The sequence below is a fragment of the Podospora anserina genome, chromosome 5 (genome assembly GCF_000226545.1).
Source record: "Podospora anserina S mat+ genomic DNA chromosome 5, supercontig 4".
In the NCBI taxonomy this organism is placed as follows: domain Eukaryota; kingdom Fungi; phylum Ascomycota; class Sordariomycetes; order Sordariales; family Podosporaceae; genus Podospora; species Podospora anserina.
Genome location: NW_001914844.1, coordinates 77840 through 93784, shown reverse-complemented (window position 1 = coordinate 93784; position 15945 = coordinate 77840). Strand labels below are relative to the sequence as shown.

Genomic DNA, 15945 nt, shown 5'->3' with positions numbered 1-15945 from the left:
AAGGAGGATCTTGAATATGGTGAATAGCGCAGCGTTGAATTGTTTTAACATGACAATGGAAATATACCCATCATGAATGATATCTTGTATTTGGTACCCAAAAGCTTCCCCTCGTGCTGGTGCTCCCGCTGGTATATGTACAACCTATCTTACACCTCACTATCCTACACTTTGTGACGTCCCTACCAAACCTTCCACCAACTCTTCCCCTTTTGCTCCTCCAGTAACCTCCTCTCCTCTTCCGCCTTCCTCCTCCTATCCTCCTCCTCCTTCGCTCTCATCTCAGCCTGTTTTTGCCCGTATACCTCTACCACTCTGGCCACTTTGGCCTTCTCCTGCCTTCGCTTAGCCTGGCAGTACTCGTACTGGAGGATGGCGGTCAGGGCGCCTGTGCCGACGGCCCAGTTGGCGGCGCGGGGGATAGGGAGACCGAGGATCGAGCGGAGGATGCCGACTGCGGAGCCGAGGCCTATGCCTGTTAGGAGCCCGGTGCGGGCGCAGGGGGTTTGGTGGACGGTGAGGAAGGAGGAGGGGGTGATGGTTGATAGCGCTGCTGTGAGGGAGAGGTCTTCTTCTTGGGGATTTTGTTTTTGGGACGGTGATGAGGGCGTGATTGTTGTCGGTTTTTGGAGCCACGGGAGGTCGGATTCGGGGTTGTTGGAGGAGTCGTTTGGTGGGGTGGTCATCTTGGGTGGGAGATGTTGAGTTCGGTGGAGGGGTGGTGCTGGAGCAAACTTGGGAATGTTAACAGTCGATATGGGAAGTATGTGGGTGCAATTGAGGCATACCTGGGTTTGAGCTGGCCGGTTGTTTACTTTGTCTTGGTCTTGAGCTTCGGCTTGTGATGCAGAGCTCCAAGTCTTGCATCTGTCCAATGCCGTTTCGATGGTGTGGTCTGTGCTTTTACTTGTCTGCCAAAACGTGGGGAAGCTGTCTACAGAGGGTTAGGGTTTCTGGTGTCACCGTTTCACCCCTGCGTTAAGTGCCCCACCAAGTCGCGTCGCGATTGGAAGCGCGCTTCAGAACGCGTCTTTGTTTAATGGGTTTTTGCCAACACAGTCGAGGCAGTGGTCCACAGCGAACACCACCACCAATTGGCACCTTTCCCAAGTAATCCACGGACTCAGGAGCTGTGTCTTTCGTTCTTTGACATTTCTATCAGTTCAATGCTGCCTTTTTCATGATTGCGTGTCGTTTTCTTTTGCTCGGCACTTCCACTATCGTATAGCGTATAGCGCACAGCGGCATCCAGCATAGAAAGCCAAGACAGCCAGCGCCATCGAGTCTACAGAGTACCCCGGGTCGACATTAATTGACACCCGTCCACGGGATAGTTACATACCTTCACCATGCCCAATACCTCCCTCCGCCAGCCCCGGGGCGGCTACCGACGAGGCGGCAAACAAGCGTACCATGGCCCCAAGACAAAAACCTTTGCGGCCTCGTCCAGCACCCGCGGCGAGGCCACCTCGATGGATGAGAAGTGGGAGAGAACCGCACTGGCACACCAGATCGACGAGAATATGGGTTTTGCGCGCTATGACGCCGGACGGAAGCGCGAGGGCTGGTTGGTCAACGTACAAGCTACCTCTATCGACGACCCACGGATTCCCGGAGGTGGCGGCAGGGCAGCGCTTGACTGTTACTTCATCGAGGAGGACGGACAGACATTCAAGGCGACGGTGGACTTTGAGCCATACTTTTTGATAGCTTGCCGAAAGGGTCATGAAGGGGAGGTGGAGGAGTGGTGCAAGAGGGTACCTGGGGGTGGAGTGGTCAAGTCGATCAAGAAAATTGAGAAGGAGGATTTGAGCATGCCGAATCACTTGCTGGGATACAGGAGGACGTTTCTCGAGATCAAGTTTCACAATGTGCAAGACTTGATGGCGGCAAGGAGGGATATTATGCCGATAGCGGAAAAGAATAAGAAGGGGATGGATGCTATGGACACATATGCTGAGGTTGCTACGTGAGTTTGACATTCAGGGGGTTTCTCTCCTGCTGGCTTACTGACATATGGCAGAACAAACGGCAACTTTGATCTTTTTGACGACGACTTACGAAGAGACGACCAACGACACAAGACATCATTTTCTGAGGCGAGCGATTTTATTGTTGATATCAGGGAATATGACGTCCCATACCACGTTAGAGTAATGATAGACTTGGGTACGTGCCTCTCGGTTCTTTACCCGCATTGTTGGCTAACTCCTGTCAGACATTCGGGTGGGTAATTGGTATTTTGTAGAGGCCAAAAACGGTGTGACGACTGTTATTCGAAATGAGGACCGCCTCGCCCCAGCAGATCCGGTCGTCATGGCCTACGATATCGAGACGTGCAAGGCGCCATTAAAGTTTCCCGATGCCGCGGTGGATCAGATCATGATGATATCCTACATGATCGACGGGCAAGGTTTCTTGATCACGAATCGAGAGGTTGTCTCCGAAGACATTGCGGATTTCGATTACACACCGAGACCAGAATACCCGGGGCCGTTTATGATCTTCAACGAGCCGGACGAGAAGTCAGTACTAGAACGGTTCTTTCTCCACATCAAGGAAGCTCGACCAACCGTTATCGCCACTTACAACGGTGATTTCTTCGATTGGCCCTTCGTGGAAGCCCGTGCTAGCATCAACGGGATTGACCTGTACCATGAAATTGGTTGGAAAAGGGACAGCGATGATCAGTTCAAGTGCAATTACAGCGTGCACATGGACTGCTTTCACTGGGTCAACCGTGACAGTTACCTGCCACAAGGTAGCAGAGGCTTGAAGGCAGTCACGGTGGCCAAGCTTGGATACGACCCAGACGAACTCGATCCCGAACTCATGACACCCTACGCCCAAGAAAGACCACAAACCCTAGCCGAGTACTCAGTCTCCGATGCCGTCGCCACCTACTATCTGTACATGAAATACGTCCACCCCTTCATTTTCTCTCTCTGTACCATTCTACCGCTTGGCCCAGACGACACGCTCAGAAAGGGTACAGGAACCCTGTGCGAGATGTTGTTGATGGTGCAGGCCTACCAAAAGGGTATCGTGCTTCCAAACAAGCACGTCCAGGCCAAGGAGTCATTTTGGGAAGGACACTTGCTGGAATCAGAGACGTATGTTGGTGGACACGTCGAAAGTATCGAGGCTGGCGTGTTCAGGGCAGACATCCCCGTCACCTTTTCCGTTGACACAGGGGCAGTGGATGAGTTGTTGAGGGATCTGGATGCTGCCTTGAAGTTTAGTATCACGGTCGAAGAAAAGAAGTCAATGGACGATATCACCAACTACGACGAGGTGAAGGAGCAAATCGTTGCCAAGCTCATGAACCTCAAGGAGACGCCAAACCGCCTCGAGAACCCCCTGATCTACCATCTCGACGTCGCCTCCATGTATCCCAACATCATGACGACCAATCGGCTGCAGCCGGATTCCATGATCTCAGAGTCAGACTGCGCAGCCTGTGACTTCAACCGGCCTGGCAAAACATGCGACAGAAGGTTACCATGGGCGTGGAGAGGAGAGTATCTACCAGCGAAGCGCGACGAGTACAACATGATTCGGCATGCGTTGGAGAGCGAACGTTTTCCAGGGAAAAGGCCTAACATGCCGACAAGATCGTTTGGGGAACTACCCGCTGATGAACAGGCAAGTCTGATCAGAAAAAGACTGCAGCTCTACTCGCAAAAGGTCTACCACAAGATTCACGACTCCACCACGATTGTCCGAGAAGCCATCATCTGCCAACGAGAGAACCCCTTCTACATCGACACGGTGCGCGATTTCCGTGATCGTCGTTACGACTACAAAGGAAAGGCCAAGGTGTGGAAAGGCAAGACAGATGCCCTCAGGAGCTCAGGGGCATCAGCGTCCGAGGTTGACCACGCCAAGAAGATGATCGTTCTGTTTGACTCGTTGCAGTTGGCGCACAAGGTCATTCTCAACTCCTTTTACGGATACGTCATGAGAAAGGGTTCCCGTTGGTACTCAATGGAAATGGCCGGCGTTACCTGTCTGACGGGCGCTACCATTATTCAGCTTGCCAGATCTCTGGTCGAGCGCCTCGGTCGCCCACTGGAGCTTGACACGGATGGTATCTGGTGTATGTTGCCGGCTACGTTCCCAGAGAACTTCACCTTCAAGCTCAAGAACGGCAAGAAAATGACCATTTCGTATCCCTGTGTCATGTTGAACCACCTGGTCCACGACAAGTTCACCAACCACCAGTATCAGACTCTTGTTGACCCGAAGACGTTCAAGTACGAGACCCACAGCGACAACTCCATCTTCTTCGAAGTCGATGGTCCGTACAAGGCCATGGTTCTTCCAACATCGAAGGAAGAGGACAAGAACTTGAAGAAGCGTTATGCCGTGTTCAACGACGATGGCAGTCTTGCTGAGCTGAAGGGTTTCGAGGTCAAGCGAAGAGGTGAGCTGAAGCTCATCAAAATCTTCCAGCAGCAAATCTTCAAGTTCTTCCTGGACGGCACCACTCTGGCCGAGTGCTACACCGCTGTGGCCAAGGTTGCCAACAGATGGCTCGACGTCCTCGACAGTAAAGGAACAACACTTGCCGACGAGGAGCTGATGGAGCTCATTTCCGAGAACCGCAGCATGACCAAGACTCTGGAGGAATACGGCTCACAAAAGTCCACATCCATCACGACGGCCAAACGCTTGGCTGACTTCTTGGGTGAGGCGATGGTCAAAGACAAGGGCTTGAACTGCAAGTTCATCATCTGTGCCAGGCCCAAGGGGGCGCCTGTCACTGAACGTGCCGTGCCAGTTGCCATCTTCTCTGCCGAGGAAGAGACCAAGCGGATGTATCTGAAGAAGTGGCTCAAGGAAGAGCCAGCCGATACGGATCCTCGTGCCTTGCTTGACTGGGAGTACTACCGTGAGCGTCTTGGCTCTGTCATTCAGAAGCTCATCACCATTCCGGCAGCACTGCAAAAGGTCCGCAACCCAGTACCGCGCATTCCCCATCCGGACTGGCTGCAGCGCCGCATCAACATCAAGGACGACAAGATGAAGCAGAAGAAGCTTACCGATCTCTTTGGACCCACCACCAAGCGCCCTTTGAACGATATTACCAACCAGCTGGGAGATCTGGAGGATATTGGTGATCTACTCAAACCCAAGACAGTTACCTCAGCTATTGCTGCCTCCCAGAAAGTGCTGGCATCTCACAAGCGCAAGTCCCCTGAGCCAGAAGAGGATCCCTTTGCAGCCCTTCCCAAGAAGATGCCCGATCCAAGCGAGGACTACCCCGCGTTCTTGGAATACCAGAAACAGAAGTGGAAGCTTCAAAAGCAAGCCAGGGCACGGAGACGCCATCTGTTCGGTGAAAGGCGTGGGAATGCACAGAACAGTCTCCAGCAGACCTTCCGCAACCAGGCCGAGGTGACCTTCAGGAATACTTGGCAGGTTCTCCAGCTAAAGGCAACGGACATGCCAGGGATTGTTATCGCTTATGTACTCATCGACAACAAGATCCACACGGTCAAAATCAATGTCCAACGTCAGGTCTTCTTGAACTTGAAGAGCAAAGAGCTGCCGGATATCGAGATTGACGGATGTCAGGTGGAACAGGTCAACCATACACTTCCCAATGGCCATTCTTCGGTGCACCTCTTTAAGCTCACTGTGCCAGAAGAGATCTACTTTGCCGAGGCGGAGAAGTTTTCACTGCTGTTTAACCACCCAAGTGTGGAAGGCGTGTATGAGAAGCAGATCCCACTCAACCTTCGGGCACTTCTCCAGTTGGGTAATCTCTGCACCATTGATACCAGCCAAGCTGGTGTTCTTGGCAAGGGTCTCGAGCAAGGGTTTGACCTTGATGGTCTCAAGAAACCAACCAAGCCAAAACCGTATCTGGAGGGCGCCCGTATGTCTTATGTGTATCTGTCACACATCAGCGCCGGTGACCGGCAGATCTTCGGCTTGTTCTCGACAACCGGTGATCAAGCACATGTCATTATCCAGCAGAAGAGCAAGGACGGCGGTCAGGATTTGCCAAACATCTCCAAGCTTTACTCAGATTTGCTTGCTCGGCGGATCAGCGAAGAGGGTGAAGACTCTACCTGGCAAGAACGCTTCCAATACCAAGAGAAGCTGAGCGTCAAGATCACTCAGGTCACTACGCGCCGCAAAGCTTTCCTCGAGATTGGCGACATTGTCAAGAAGATGAAGAAGGAGGAATCCTGTCCGATGATGATGGTTATCCAATCCTCGCAACGCAACCTGCTGGTGCACGATATCCCCATCTTGGGCGAGTTTCCTGTCATGCCACTCAAGTACGACACGGCCGATAGCTCGCTGCCGCCTCTTGGGTGGCAAACTGTGGTGGCACGCCGTCTGGTGAACCACTACCTTAGCCTTGGTTCGTGGATCACGCACTTGACTGCCCTGGCCAAGTACGGCGATGTGCCACTGTGCAACTTGGAGCGGGACGATCCCCGCTTCTTGATCGACGTTGCCTATGCCCGCCGACTGCAAGCCAACAGTGTTGTTTTGTGGTGGTCGCCTAGTCCGCGGCCTGACCATGCTGGGTATGAGAAGGATGACGTGGTTGGTCCGCTTGATCAGGTGCAGATGCCTTCGGTTAATACCCCTGGCACCTATGCTTCAGTTTGCATTGATATAGAGGTTCGCAATCTTGGTATCAATACCATCTTGACGTCGTCTCTTATCAACGAGCTTGAGGGCGCGGACAGTATCTCCTTCAACCCTGCTGGTGATGGCGGGGGTGGGGAAGAGTCGTTTCAGTCTGAGAATGCATTTGCGAACGCTGGTGTCCAAGTCCTTCGCGAAATGGTCAAGTCATGGTGGGCTGAAGCCTGCAAAGGGTCGACAATGGCCGATATTATGGTGCAGCATCTCATCCGCTGGGTTGAGTCCCCGGCATCTTGTCTCTATGACAGAGCTCTGCACTACTATGTCCAGATGATGAGCCGGAAAGCTCTTCTCCAGCTCATGGCTGACTTCCGCCGCGTGGGGTCGCACGTTGTGTACGCCAGTGCCAACCGCCTCTTGTTGCAAACCACCAAATCTGAGGTTGGCAATGCGTACGCCTACTCGCAGTACATCCTCAAGAGCATCAAAGCCAAGCCCCTGTTCCACTTCATCGATCTTGAAATCAAGGAATACTGGGACTATCTGGTCTGGTACGACGAGTTCAACTACGGTGGTAAAGCCTGCCAGGAAGTTCTCGAAAAAGATGAGCAAGATCTCCAGATGATCATGCACTGGCAAATCGCGACGTTCCTCCCAGTCCGACTGCAGCCAGTCTTCCGAGATTGGGTAGTCGAGTTCATCGAGCTCATGCACGGCATCAAACGGCCCGCTAATGGATCAGATCCCACTGCCACCCCAAGAATGACCCAGCTCCCCTTCCGTGGTGACAGCACTCAACAAGCCGATGACAAGGTCCCCACAGGCGCTAACCAGATCATCCTGGGGAAGAATTTTGAGAAGCCGCTCAAGAAGGAAATTCTAGGGTTGATTCAGGCGCAAAAGAGGGAGATGCTTCACCCAGAGTTGGCCAATGACTACAGCTTTCCTGTTTTGCCTGGGTCTTACCTCCCTCAGCTGCTTCCTTCTTCTGCGTCTACAGGGCCGGCGCATAAGAAGAGCGCGTCAGCAAAGCCAACGGCGAACCCAATCCTGGAACTGGTCAAGGCGCTCATGCAAGTGCTCTCCCTTGACAAGAACATCACTCTTGAGGCGAGATTGCTGAGGAAGGAGTTGTTGGCGCTTTTTGACGTGAGGGAGTTCTCCAAGGAGGGGCAGTTTCTGAATCCCTCGGAGTCGTTGAAGATAACCCAGTTGAGCTGTGAAAATTGCACCATGACGCGGGACTTGGATTTGTGCAGGGATGAGGATTTGATGCCTTTGCCCGACGAGGAGCCACAGGCAAAGAGGTGGGCTTGTCAGTATTGCGAGGCGGAGTATGATAGGAATGCGATTGAGGAGAGGCTGGTGGGTGAGGTGGAGGGGATAGTGGTCGAGTGGACCTGTCAGGATTTGAAGTGTGGGAAGTGTGGAGCGGCGAGGGTGAATGAGTTTATGGAACATTGTACTTGCTCTGGGGAGTGGAGGGAGAGTGTGAAGAGGGAGGAAGTCATGAGGAGGTTGAGGGTTTATAAGAGGGTGGCGGGTTTTTATGGGTTGAGGATGTTGCAGGATGTGGTTGGGGAGATTTGGGAGGGGTTGTGATTGGGCAAGGGTGGGACCCGCTTTTAAATAGGGGGTTTGTTTGTTTACTTTTTGTGGAGTTAAAGGGGGGTGGTCTTGGCTTTGATAAGGTAGTTGAATGACAAAAGCTCATTTTTGAAAAGCTGGATGTCCCTTTTTCGATTCATTTTTGGAGTTTGATATGGGACTTGAACATTTCCGTAGTTCTGTTTCACGGATTTTATTATGGTCGTCCATCTTTGACTTGAATGCTGATCATGGCGTCAGTGTGACAGCCAGGTGGTCTGGACCCGGGCCATCCGAGACATTTGGACCTCCTTTCTTGTGTTGAATGCGGAGCACACCTTCCGGCCGGTTTCGGGCTGTCGTTGGTGGTGTGATGCATTAAAAAAAAGAAGCTCATCGGTTTTGCCAGTTCGAAGTGTCTCATTGGCATCGTGAGAAATCGGAATGGTGTTTTGGGGATGGCATATGCTGAAACCTGTCATGTGGCGTAGTTGTCTGTTGGACAGAACTTGCTAGAACTTCCAGAGGGGCCAGTAGCCTTGTCATGTTACAAAGATTTCGGGGTCGTACAACCGGCTATCTTGTGCTTGCCTGTTCTGGGATGCTTTCATTGCGATTTAACGCTACGAGTCATCTTTCAGTCGCAATGAACCAAGTTTTGCCTTTTTACATCAAGCACAAGATGATGTCAGATGGCTACCTGTTCTGAACCCTAATTTACCATCAATGAGCCCTGCTTATAAAGCTACAGTGACAGACGGGTCGCGGTCCAGTCCAATCCCACAAACTCATGTCTGTCACCCAACCCAGGCACCACGTGTACTCCCTCCGTCCTGACTGACAGAATGACAACCACTAACCAGATGGCCACACACCTTGCCACAGGCTGAGTCAGTCCTACTGTGATGGTTCTCAAAGCCGTCAGATATCGCCAGTCATGAACGAGATGCTTGACTGGAAGTTGGGCATAAAAGTGTCTAGTCTGGGCATCTTATTTCTTCCTCTCTTGGCACACCAAGATCAATCCATCACAACAAGAACCTTCTTCCCAATCTGATCACAATGCTACCGCTTCTGTTCTTCCTTCTCCCCTCCCTCACCCTCTCCTCCCCCGCTGTCTTCCCCTCTGATGACAGTAACAGCCCTTCCTCCTCAGCCAATAACAACAACAACAACAACAACCACAACAACCCCACCGATCTAACAGCCCCAACCCCAGAATACCCCCTCCCCTGGAGCCTCACTCACTCCTCCTCCTCCCCAGCAGAGCCAGACATCTGGACCGACGACCCCACCCTCGCCACCCCCTCCCCGCAATACCCCCTCCCCTTCGCCTCCACCTCCAACAGCACTTTCGCATCCCTAGTCTCGCAAGCCAGAATCAGAATCGGCTGCACAAACAACCCCGTCGACGCGTCCGAGTTAGAGAACAGTCTCACTTGCTTGAGCAACTGGTGCAGCACCGGGAACACGATCCCGCCCCGTGGGGGGGAGTTTTGTAATGTTGGGGGGAGTATGATGTATATCTGGTGAGTCTTTTCAAGTGGTTGTTGGGAATATGTGGATTGGGAGGGAGGCTGATGATGATGTTTAGTTCTTATGGAGGTGATAACCCTTGCAGTGCTAATGAGATGGTTACTGCTTGGGGGAGTATACAGAGGGATTGTGGGCCGGGCAGGGGGGGGTGGTGGTTTAGTAATGATTGGAAGAAGACTTATGGGATCGATTCGGCAGGGGCGAACGTTTGTGGGAATTTGTAGGGGTTGGGCTGTGTACCGAACTTGTGAATTTGTTTTTTTTTTGTTTTTGTTGTTTTGAGTTGAGGTGTTGGTTGCGTGGGAGTCTGGGTAGGCAGTCGGTGGGTTGTTTGGTGGTGACGGTGGTCGTTGGAGACTTTTCTTTTTTCGTCTTTTTGTTTACCACATTCTGTGTTTTCATTGCTAGATAAATTTAAGTTGCTATTCGCCCACAAGTCTTGGTTTACGTGAAAGAAAATACTTTGCAGGCAATAAGTTTTCATTGAAGAGACACGAGATCTCTACTCAAGAAAAGAATGAGACTGGCAGTGGTCAGCATGGCTGAAGAAAAGAAAAAAGTGACGAAAAACAAAAAGCAAGGAGCCCAGCCCTGGGTTCGAACCAGGATCTCGAGTGCAGACAGGTCCCATATACATGAGTGCCGTAACCAGTGGCGAAGACGGAAAAGGGTCTACAGAAACTGGCAACTCTGCTGCGCGTCGCTCCATACCAGGCGGCCACTGGAGCTCCTTGTTGAATATTAGACACAAAAGCCTGGTATATATCGGACGGTAGAGAGTTGGCTGCTGTTGGGGAAGGAGCGATGTAGCCGAGGATAGCCGACGAGGTTCGTGATGTCAACAAGCGCAGCCGTGCGTCACGTGTAGCCTGGAGCAGAGTTTTCACGTTAAGAATTAAGTCCCACTCACACTGGGCAGATGGGTTGATTTCACTCTTGCTGTCTGTCTGTTGCTTTTGCGAGGACCTCAATGGCCACACCACCAAGAGACCTATTTGGAAATGAGCTTTTTTTGAATAGCATTCAGGCTGGTAGAGACATGCACGGTGATACTGACTGTAACAATGGCGACCAAAATAGGGGTAATCAATAACTCCACTTCATTATCCATAAACAGCAGAGAGATGTCTGGGTTGTCAGACATATCTCACATGTTTTTGAACTCGATGGTGCCAGCCAATCAGCAAAAGAGATCTGGCAAAATGGAAGATAGGCGAAGAGTAAGGGGTTGTCTGTGGTCTCCCACCCGGCTGCTATGTACCCAGGCAATGTCAAGCTACACTCAAAACCAGCAGGCTATATTCTGAGGAAACTCTTCTATCCTGGTGGTAAACAAAAGAAAGTGCCCTCTTGAGGGTATTAAAAAAACACCACCCTCGTTCGGGGCTTTGCAAGTGTCACACGGCAAATGCCGACCACCAACCACCAACAACCATGACCAACAACAACGCCAAATATCACCTTAAGGAGGGGAAGCTGCACGTCGTGAGCCTCTCGTCAAGAGTGAGGCAGACAATCAGAGGCAAGGCGGTTATCAAAGAAAGCCCACTGGCCCAGAAGGATATTGGAGGACTTGGCGATGGCCTGAGGCCAACAAGGGCACGGGCCACGCGAGGGAAGATAAAATACGCGTTCAGGATCATCAAGACTGTATTTCCTTCTTCACTTTCAGTATCACGCTCTTCGAGGCCATTGAAGATTATTAGCCTGAATTGAACCATGAGTTCCAAGCCCTGATATTGCAGCCCTTGTCACAGCAAGCCTCCCGTTATTAAGCTTAGTTTTTTGTTTTGGTGCAGTGGGCAGGGCCACTGCTGAAGAATTTTATCTTGCGTGCCCAGGGTTTCCTGGTGTTTTTGATTTTCTAATTTCATTATTATTATTATAAACAAAAGGAAAAGGATAAGCAAAAGGACAGGCAAACGGATAGCTTTGAATAAATGGAAAGATAATGGGGCTTCCAGTCTGGCACTCCCATATTTAAGAAAACCACAACACCATAAACTCACGACCTCCCCAACCAACAATACCAACAATAACTTCGTCAAAAAACACAAAGCCCACTAACAGTCAAAGAAGCAAAAGACAAGGGGTGGCCCAGCCCGGATTTGCACCGGGACCTTCCGCGGCAGCGGAACTATGGGGAGCAAGTGAAGGGGTCCAAGACGACTATCAATTTTGTTTTTGTTATTGTGGTTTTTGACAGCAATGTGATTCGAAGCAACGCTGCTAGCAGACTCAACCAAGTAATGCATATGCAGAGCCCCGCTGCCGCGACTATACTGATTATACCACTGAGACCACCCCTTGTCGAAATTCAGGCTCGTGTGCGGACGCTAAATCCCCCGGCAATGGGAAAGAGCTAGTTCCCGCTACCTCTTCAAGAAAAAGTTGCCAAATGAGTATCCGAAGATATCCTCCATCTACACGTCGGAGTCAGGTGTCGAGCTAAGAGTTGAGTCGGAGGAGTGGCTAACATCGCCAGTCACTTGAATAGCTCCTGCATCACAAACCAATAGTTCCTTGAGTGGCTGAAGGTGATGCCAGTCGGTTTGTATGCCGGGATCCAAGAAAAGACAATCTGCTTCCATCAGGATCTCCTTCGACAATTAAGCAAACTCTGAAGATCGTTATCTTGCGGCTTCCAACAAAGCGTAGTACTTGATAGCTGTGCTTGTGTCATGGCCGTACATGAAATCCAAGGTCTGATCCCCTTCGTCGGCTGCGTCTAAGTCGTTCAGCTCATAGTCAAGGGAGTTGTGGCTATTTTGCAAGTACTCCCGACCCACGGCCTTGGCAAAATGTGTCCCGATCTGCACCCTAACATACTTGATAGGACAGAGAAGGCCCATTAGGGAATCGAGTGGTGAGAGGGGAAAAGTTCTGGTAAGGTATTAACGATTTAGTGACGGTGCTGGGCCGGCATGATTATTTTGTTGCCTGGCAGGCTAGACGGCTGGGTCCAGACTTAGGGTGCTTGTTTCATGCTAAGGGTTGTGAAAACAATGTCGTACAAAGATAGAGTTTGTCATGGCGCTGCTGGCGAAAGTGAAGATGGGCACAGGGGATTGGGATAGAGGAAGGAGGGTGATATTTTGTTTTGTTACCTATTTGGAGGTCGCACTTGAGCCAATTTAGATTGGCGATGCGAACTCCGAATAAACCCATAGTTTTGGAGCCAGGCCCAAGCTGCGAATGAGCTCGTTGTTTTGGTTGACGATACGAGAAAAGGGCCCAGCTGTGAGTGTTTTGTTGGGAACTACACCTGAAGAGAGTGCCACAACATTGGTATCTCCTGCTCTTTAGACCTCATATTGGATAATGGTCATTCTTGGCGGTCCCAACATAACAATTACAGGTACTTTTCAGGGTACTTGGAGCTGTTCAAAATATGTTTGGGGAGCCTTGCTGCAGGGGCCAGGGGTCGCGCGGTGTTCACCTTGCAGTTTCCGATGGTCACTTTTGCGGTTACAGATACCACCGTGTTGCCCATAGGTAAAAGAGACGGGTTCCAGTATTTATGTTTCTCCTTGACTCTCGAGAAGCGGTTCACTGCGCCCATAGTCAAGCCTCAGGGGTTGCCAAGGCTAGTCATAAACAGATGTTCCTGACGGTAAGGTAGACGAGCTCTAACAATGCCTGCAACTGCACGCTGTCCTTTCAGAAGATGCCTGGCGTAGGCTGACAGTTGATACGCCATGATGTTTTGAAGGCTGGCCGGGGGTTTCAGAGATGGGTTGCAAGCCGCAGGATACCTGGCATCTGCTACAACGACGTCTTATACCTCCCAAACCCTCCAGACTTCTCCTATAAAGCGTGCAAAATATCAACCGGAATTGTCCGAACTCCCTCGTATCTCTTTCTTGTATCCCATTTAACTTTACCGCCTCCTACATGAATCGGAAAATAAACCTTAACCGGGATATTATTCTATAACAGTATCTCCTCTGTTTGGGCATTGTTGTCCCCCATGATTCCAGGCTTGCATCCTCTACAGCCAACAGGCCATCCAGGAGTCCATCGGGCACAGTCCAACATCTTGCTAGCGTTCCTTCCATGATCGTGACCATGCCGAGGATCCATTTCTCAATGCTCAGCAGAAGCTCATTCGCCGACCGGTTTAGCGTATTGTTTTCCGGAGCAGTCCAGTATCTAAGGTGACCGTTGTGACAGAGGAAGAGATTCCCTGGTGGATGTAGGCGGTCAGGCCACGGCAGTTTCTGACGGGTCTTTTCTTTCTCCCTGTCTAATCCCTTGCTGGTAGGTTGGTGGTCGGTGAAGGCTCAAAGTGGGCTCTATGTCAGCACCCAAAGATTCTGAAGGCACAGGTTTCGAATTCTGTACAGCTCTTCCGTTGGTCCTCTTTTTGCCATTCCCAACCAATTCTTGGTGTTTCGTCATCTGTTGCTGCTGGTGTTTGACCTGACATCGTTGGAACCTCATCCCCTTCATCATCATCCGTAGAGCAAGATCGCGACAGGACCACGGCCGACCGGGTAGACGTCGTGAGTTCGAGTCCCGTCTCGTGTCAACTCGATTCTTTTTGTCCCACTCCACCCCTTTGCTTGTTCGTTTCCACACCGGGTGCACCTCTGAAGTTCCCCTTCCGACGAATACTTCCACTCTTATCCCTTCCCGTCTTTGTGGTCCATTAGTGTGTTTGTGTCGAATATTGCTGCGACCTTTTCAAGTGCCTTATTCAACCAGAGTTTGGGAATTTCTGTGACCTTGAATCCCCTTCCAATATTGCAACGGGCCCACATGATTAGTGGCGTCTCAGCCCTGTACCTTGTCCCAATTTACATTGTCGTTTCCCCCTTGATGCCATCACCACCACATGCCGCCGCCGTCAGCTTGATTCTCCAGTGGCTGCGTTGCAATAAAGCACAACAGCAAACAGCCAAACACAACAACAAACATCCAAGCACAGCAAAGCTACAGTGACAAGCCCAAACCTCAGCCTTACAAGACCAGCAAAATAACATAAACAACAACAAAGCAACTTCAAAAAGCAAAAGCTCAACAAAATCCAATCAAATCAATTATTACAGGACATTACTTCCACCCTAAGGCCCCAACGTCTACAACCCAATGTTCCTTCTTTCCCAATGTTCTTCACCCCAATCTCTCCTGAACCTCAACTCAGTAAGCATATTTGCTCCAATCAATAGCAGCAACACTCTCATAGCACCGCACATCATTCACAAACGTCCTGTCATACGCCGCGCCCTCAGGTAAATCCACAAACTCATACGCGCATTCCGGCACCAGATTGACAGCAACACAGCCCTCAGGCACCCTCAAATGTGTGCCAGTCGAGTCCCTAGTTGCCCCAAGCCAGTTCACCACCTCAAACTTCCTGCTCTCCCCATAGTAAGGAATCGTCGTGTTCCCGCAAACGATAAACGATTTCACAATCGGAGCACCCTCCAAAATTTGCAAGGTGGAGTAGGGCATTGTCAGCTTGCTGATCGCGGTACCAGCACCAGGAGTGCCAGCATTGATGAAGAGCTCGCTGCCCTTGGTGTCATCGCTGCCTTGTTGGTACTGGATGGCTTCCGGGAAGGGTGACTCGGGCGGGCCCGCATCGGTGAGAATACCAGCACGGTAATTGGCAATGTCGGAGTAGCTACCGTTTTGGTAGAAAATGGGACCGGAATAGCTAACTATGGCGCGGTTCTGGGCCGGGCCGATGTGGGCGGTGGAAAGAAAAAGGTTGTGCACGGGGGGAGTAAGGTCAAGGGAGGGGTCGGTGACGTTGACGCGGAGACGGAAGCCACGGGCGCCGGAATGACGAGGGATGGAGCCTGGCTCCTGAGGGGTCCATTGTCTTGGAATGTCAGTAGATGAGGTGGGCGCGGCCGAGGCGAGGCCTAGAAGGCTGGCAAGGAGGAGGTACGAGTGCATGGTTGCAATTCTCGGGGGTTTGTCGGATAAGTTCGAAGGCAAGATTGTGTCGGTCTGATCTGTGATGATGGTGAGTTGGATCGTTTGCATGTCATGCCTTCACCTTTATAGCGGGAATCGATGAGAATGACATCTCATGATGGCGCAGGACGCTGTTTTCGATACGAGTAAAGCCTCGTTGGTGTCACCAGTATACGACGTCACATTGGTAACGGTATGGGTGATGATGAGAAGCTAATGATACGCCTTACTCACTTTGTGGGAAAATGCTACCTGGAAAGGCATGTGCCTGCAGGTCAGTCT

General features: G+C 51.2%; 4 protein-coding genes across 4 annotated transcripts; 2 read left to right on the top strand and 2 right to left on the bottom strand.

The window, feature by feature from the left end:
- Positions 1 to 182: 182 nt before the first annotated feature.
- Positions 183 to 686, bottom strand: PODANS_5_3410 (uncharacterized protein; the record flags this gene model as incomplete). The annotated part of the gene is made up of 1 exon (XM_001904844.1): positions 183 to 686. One exon carries the CDS (start codon positions 684 to 686, stop codon positions 183 to 185), a length of 504 nt encoding a protein of 167 aa, XP_001904879.1.
- Positions 687 to 1349: 663 nt separating this feature from the next.
- On the top strand, positions 1350 to 8214 carry PODANS_5_3400 (uncharacterized protein; the record flags this gene model as incomplete). The annotated part of the gene is made up of 3 exons (XM_001904843.1): positions 1350 to 1969; positions 2024 to 2169; positions 2219 to 8214. The coding sequence occupies 3 exons, from the start codon at positions 1350 to 1352 to the stop codon at positions 8212 to 8214; spliced, it is 6762 nt and encodes a 2253-aa protein (XP_001904878.1).
- Positions 8215 to 9261: 1047 nt separating this feature from the next.
- On the top strand, positions 9262 to 9959 carry PODANS_5_3395 (uncharacterized protein; the record flags this gene model as incomplete). The annotated part of the gene is made up of 2 exons (XM_001904842.1): positions 9262 to 9728; positions 9794 to 9959. 2 exons carry the CDS (start codon positions 9262 to 9264, stop codon positions 9957 to 9959), a joined length of 633 nt encoding a protein of 210 aa, XP_001904877.1.
- A 4918-nt stretch (positions 9960 to 14877) lies between these two features.
- PODANS_5_3390 (uncharacterized protein) lies at positions 14878 to 15732 on the bottom strand (the record flags this gene model as incomplete). Its single annotated transcript, XM_001904841.1, has 1 exon — positions 14878 to 15732. One exon carries the CDS (start codon positions 15730 to 15732, stop codon positions 14878 to 14880), a length of 855 nt encoding a protein of 284 aa, XP_001904876.1.
- Between the last annotated feature and the right edge of the window lie 213 nt (positions 15733 to 15945).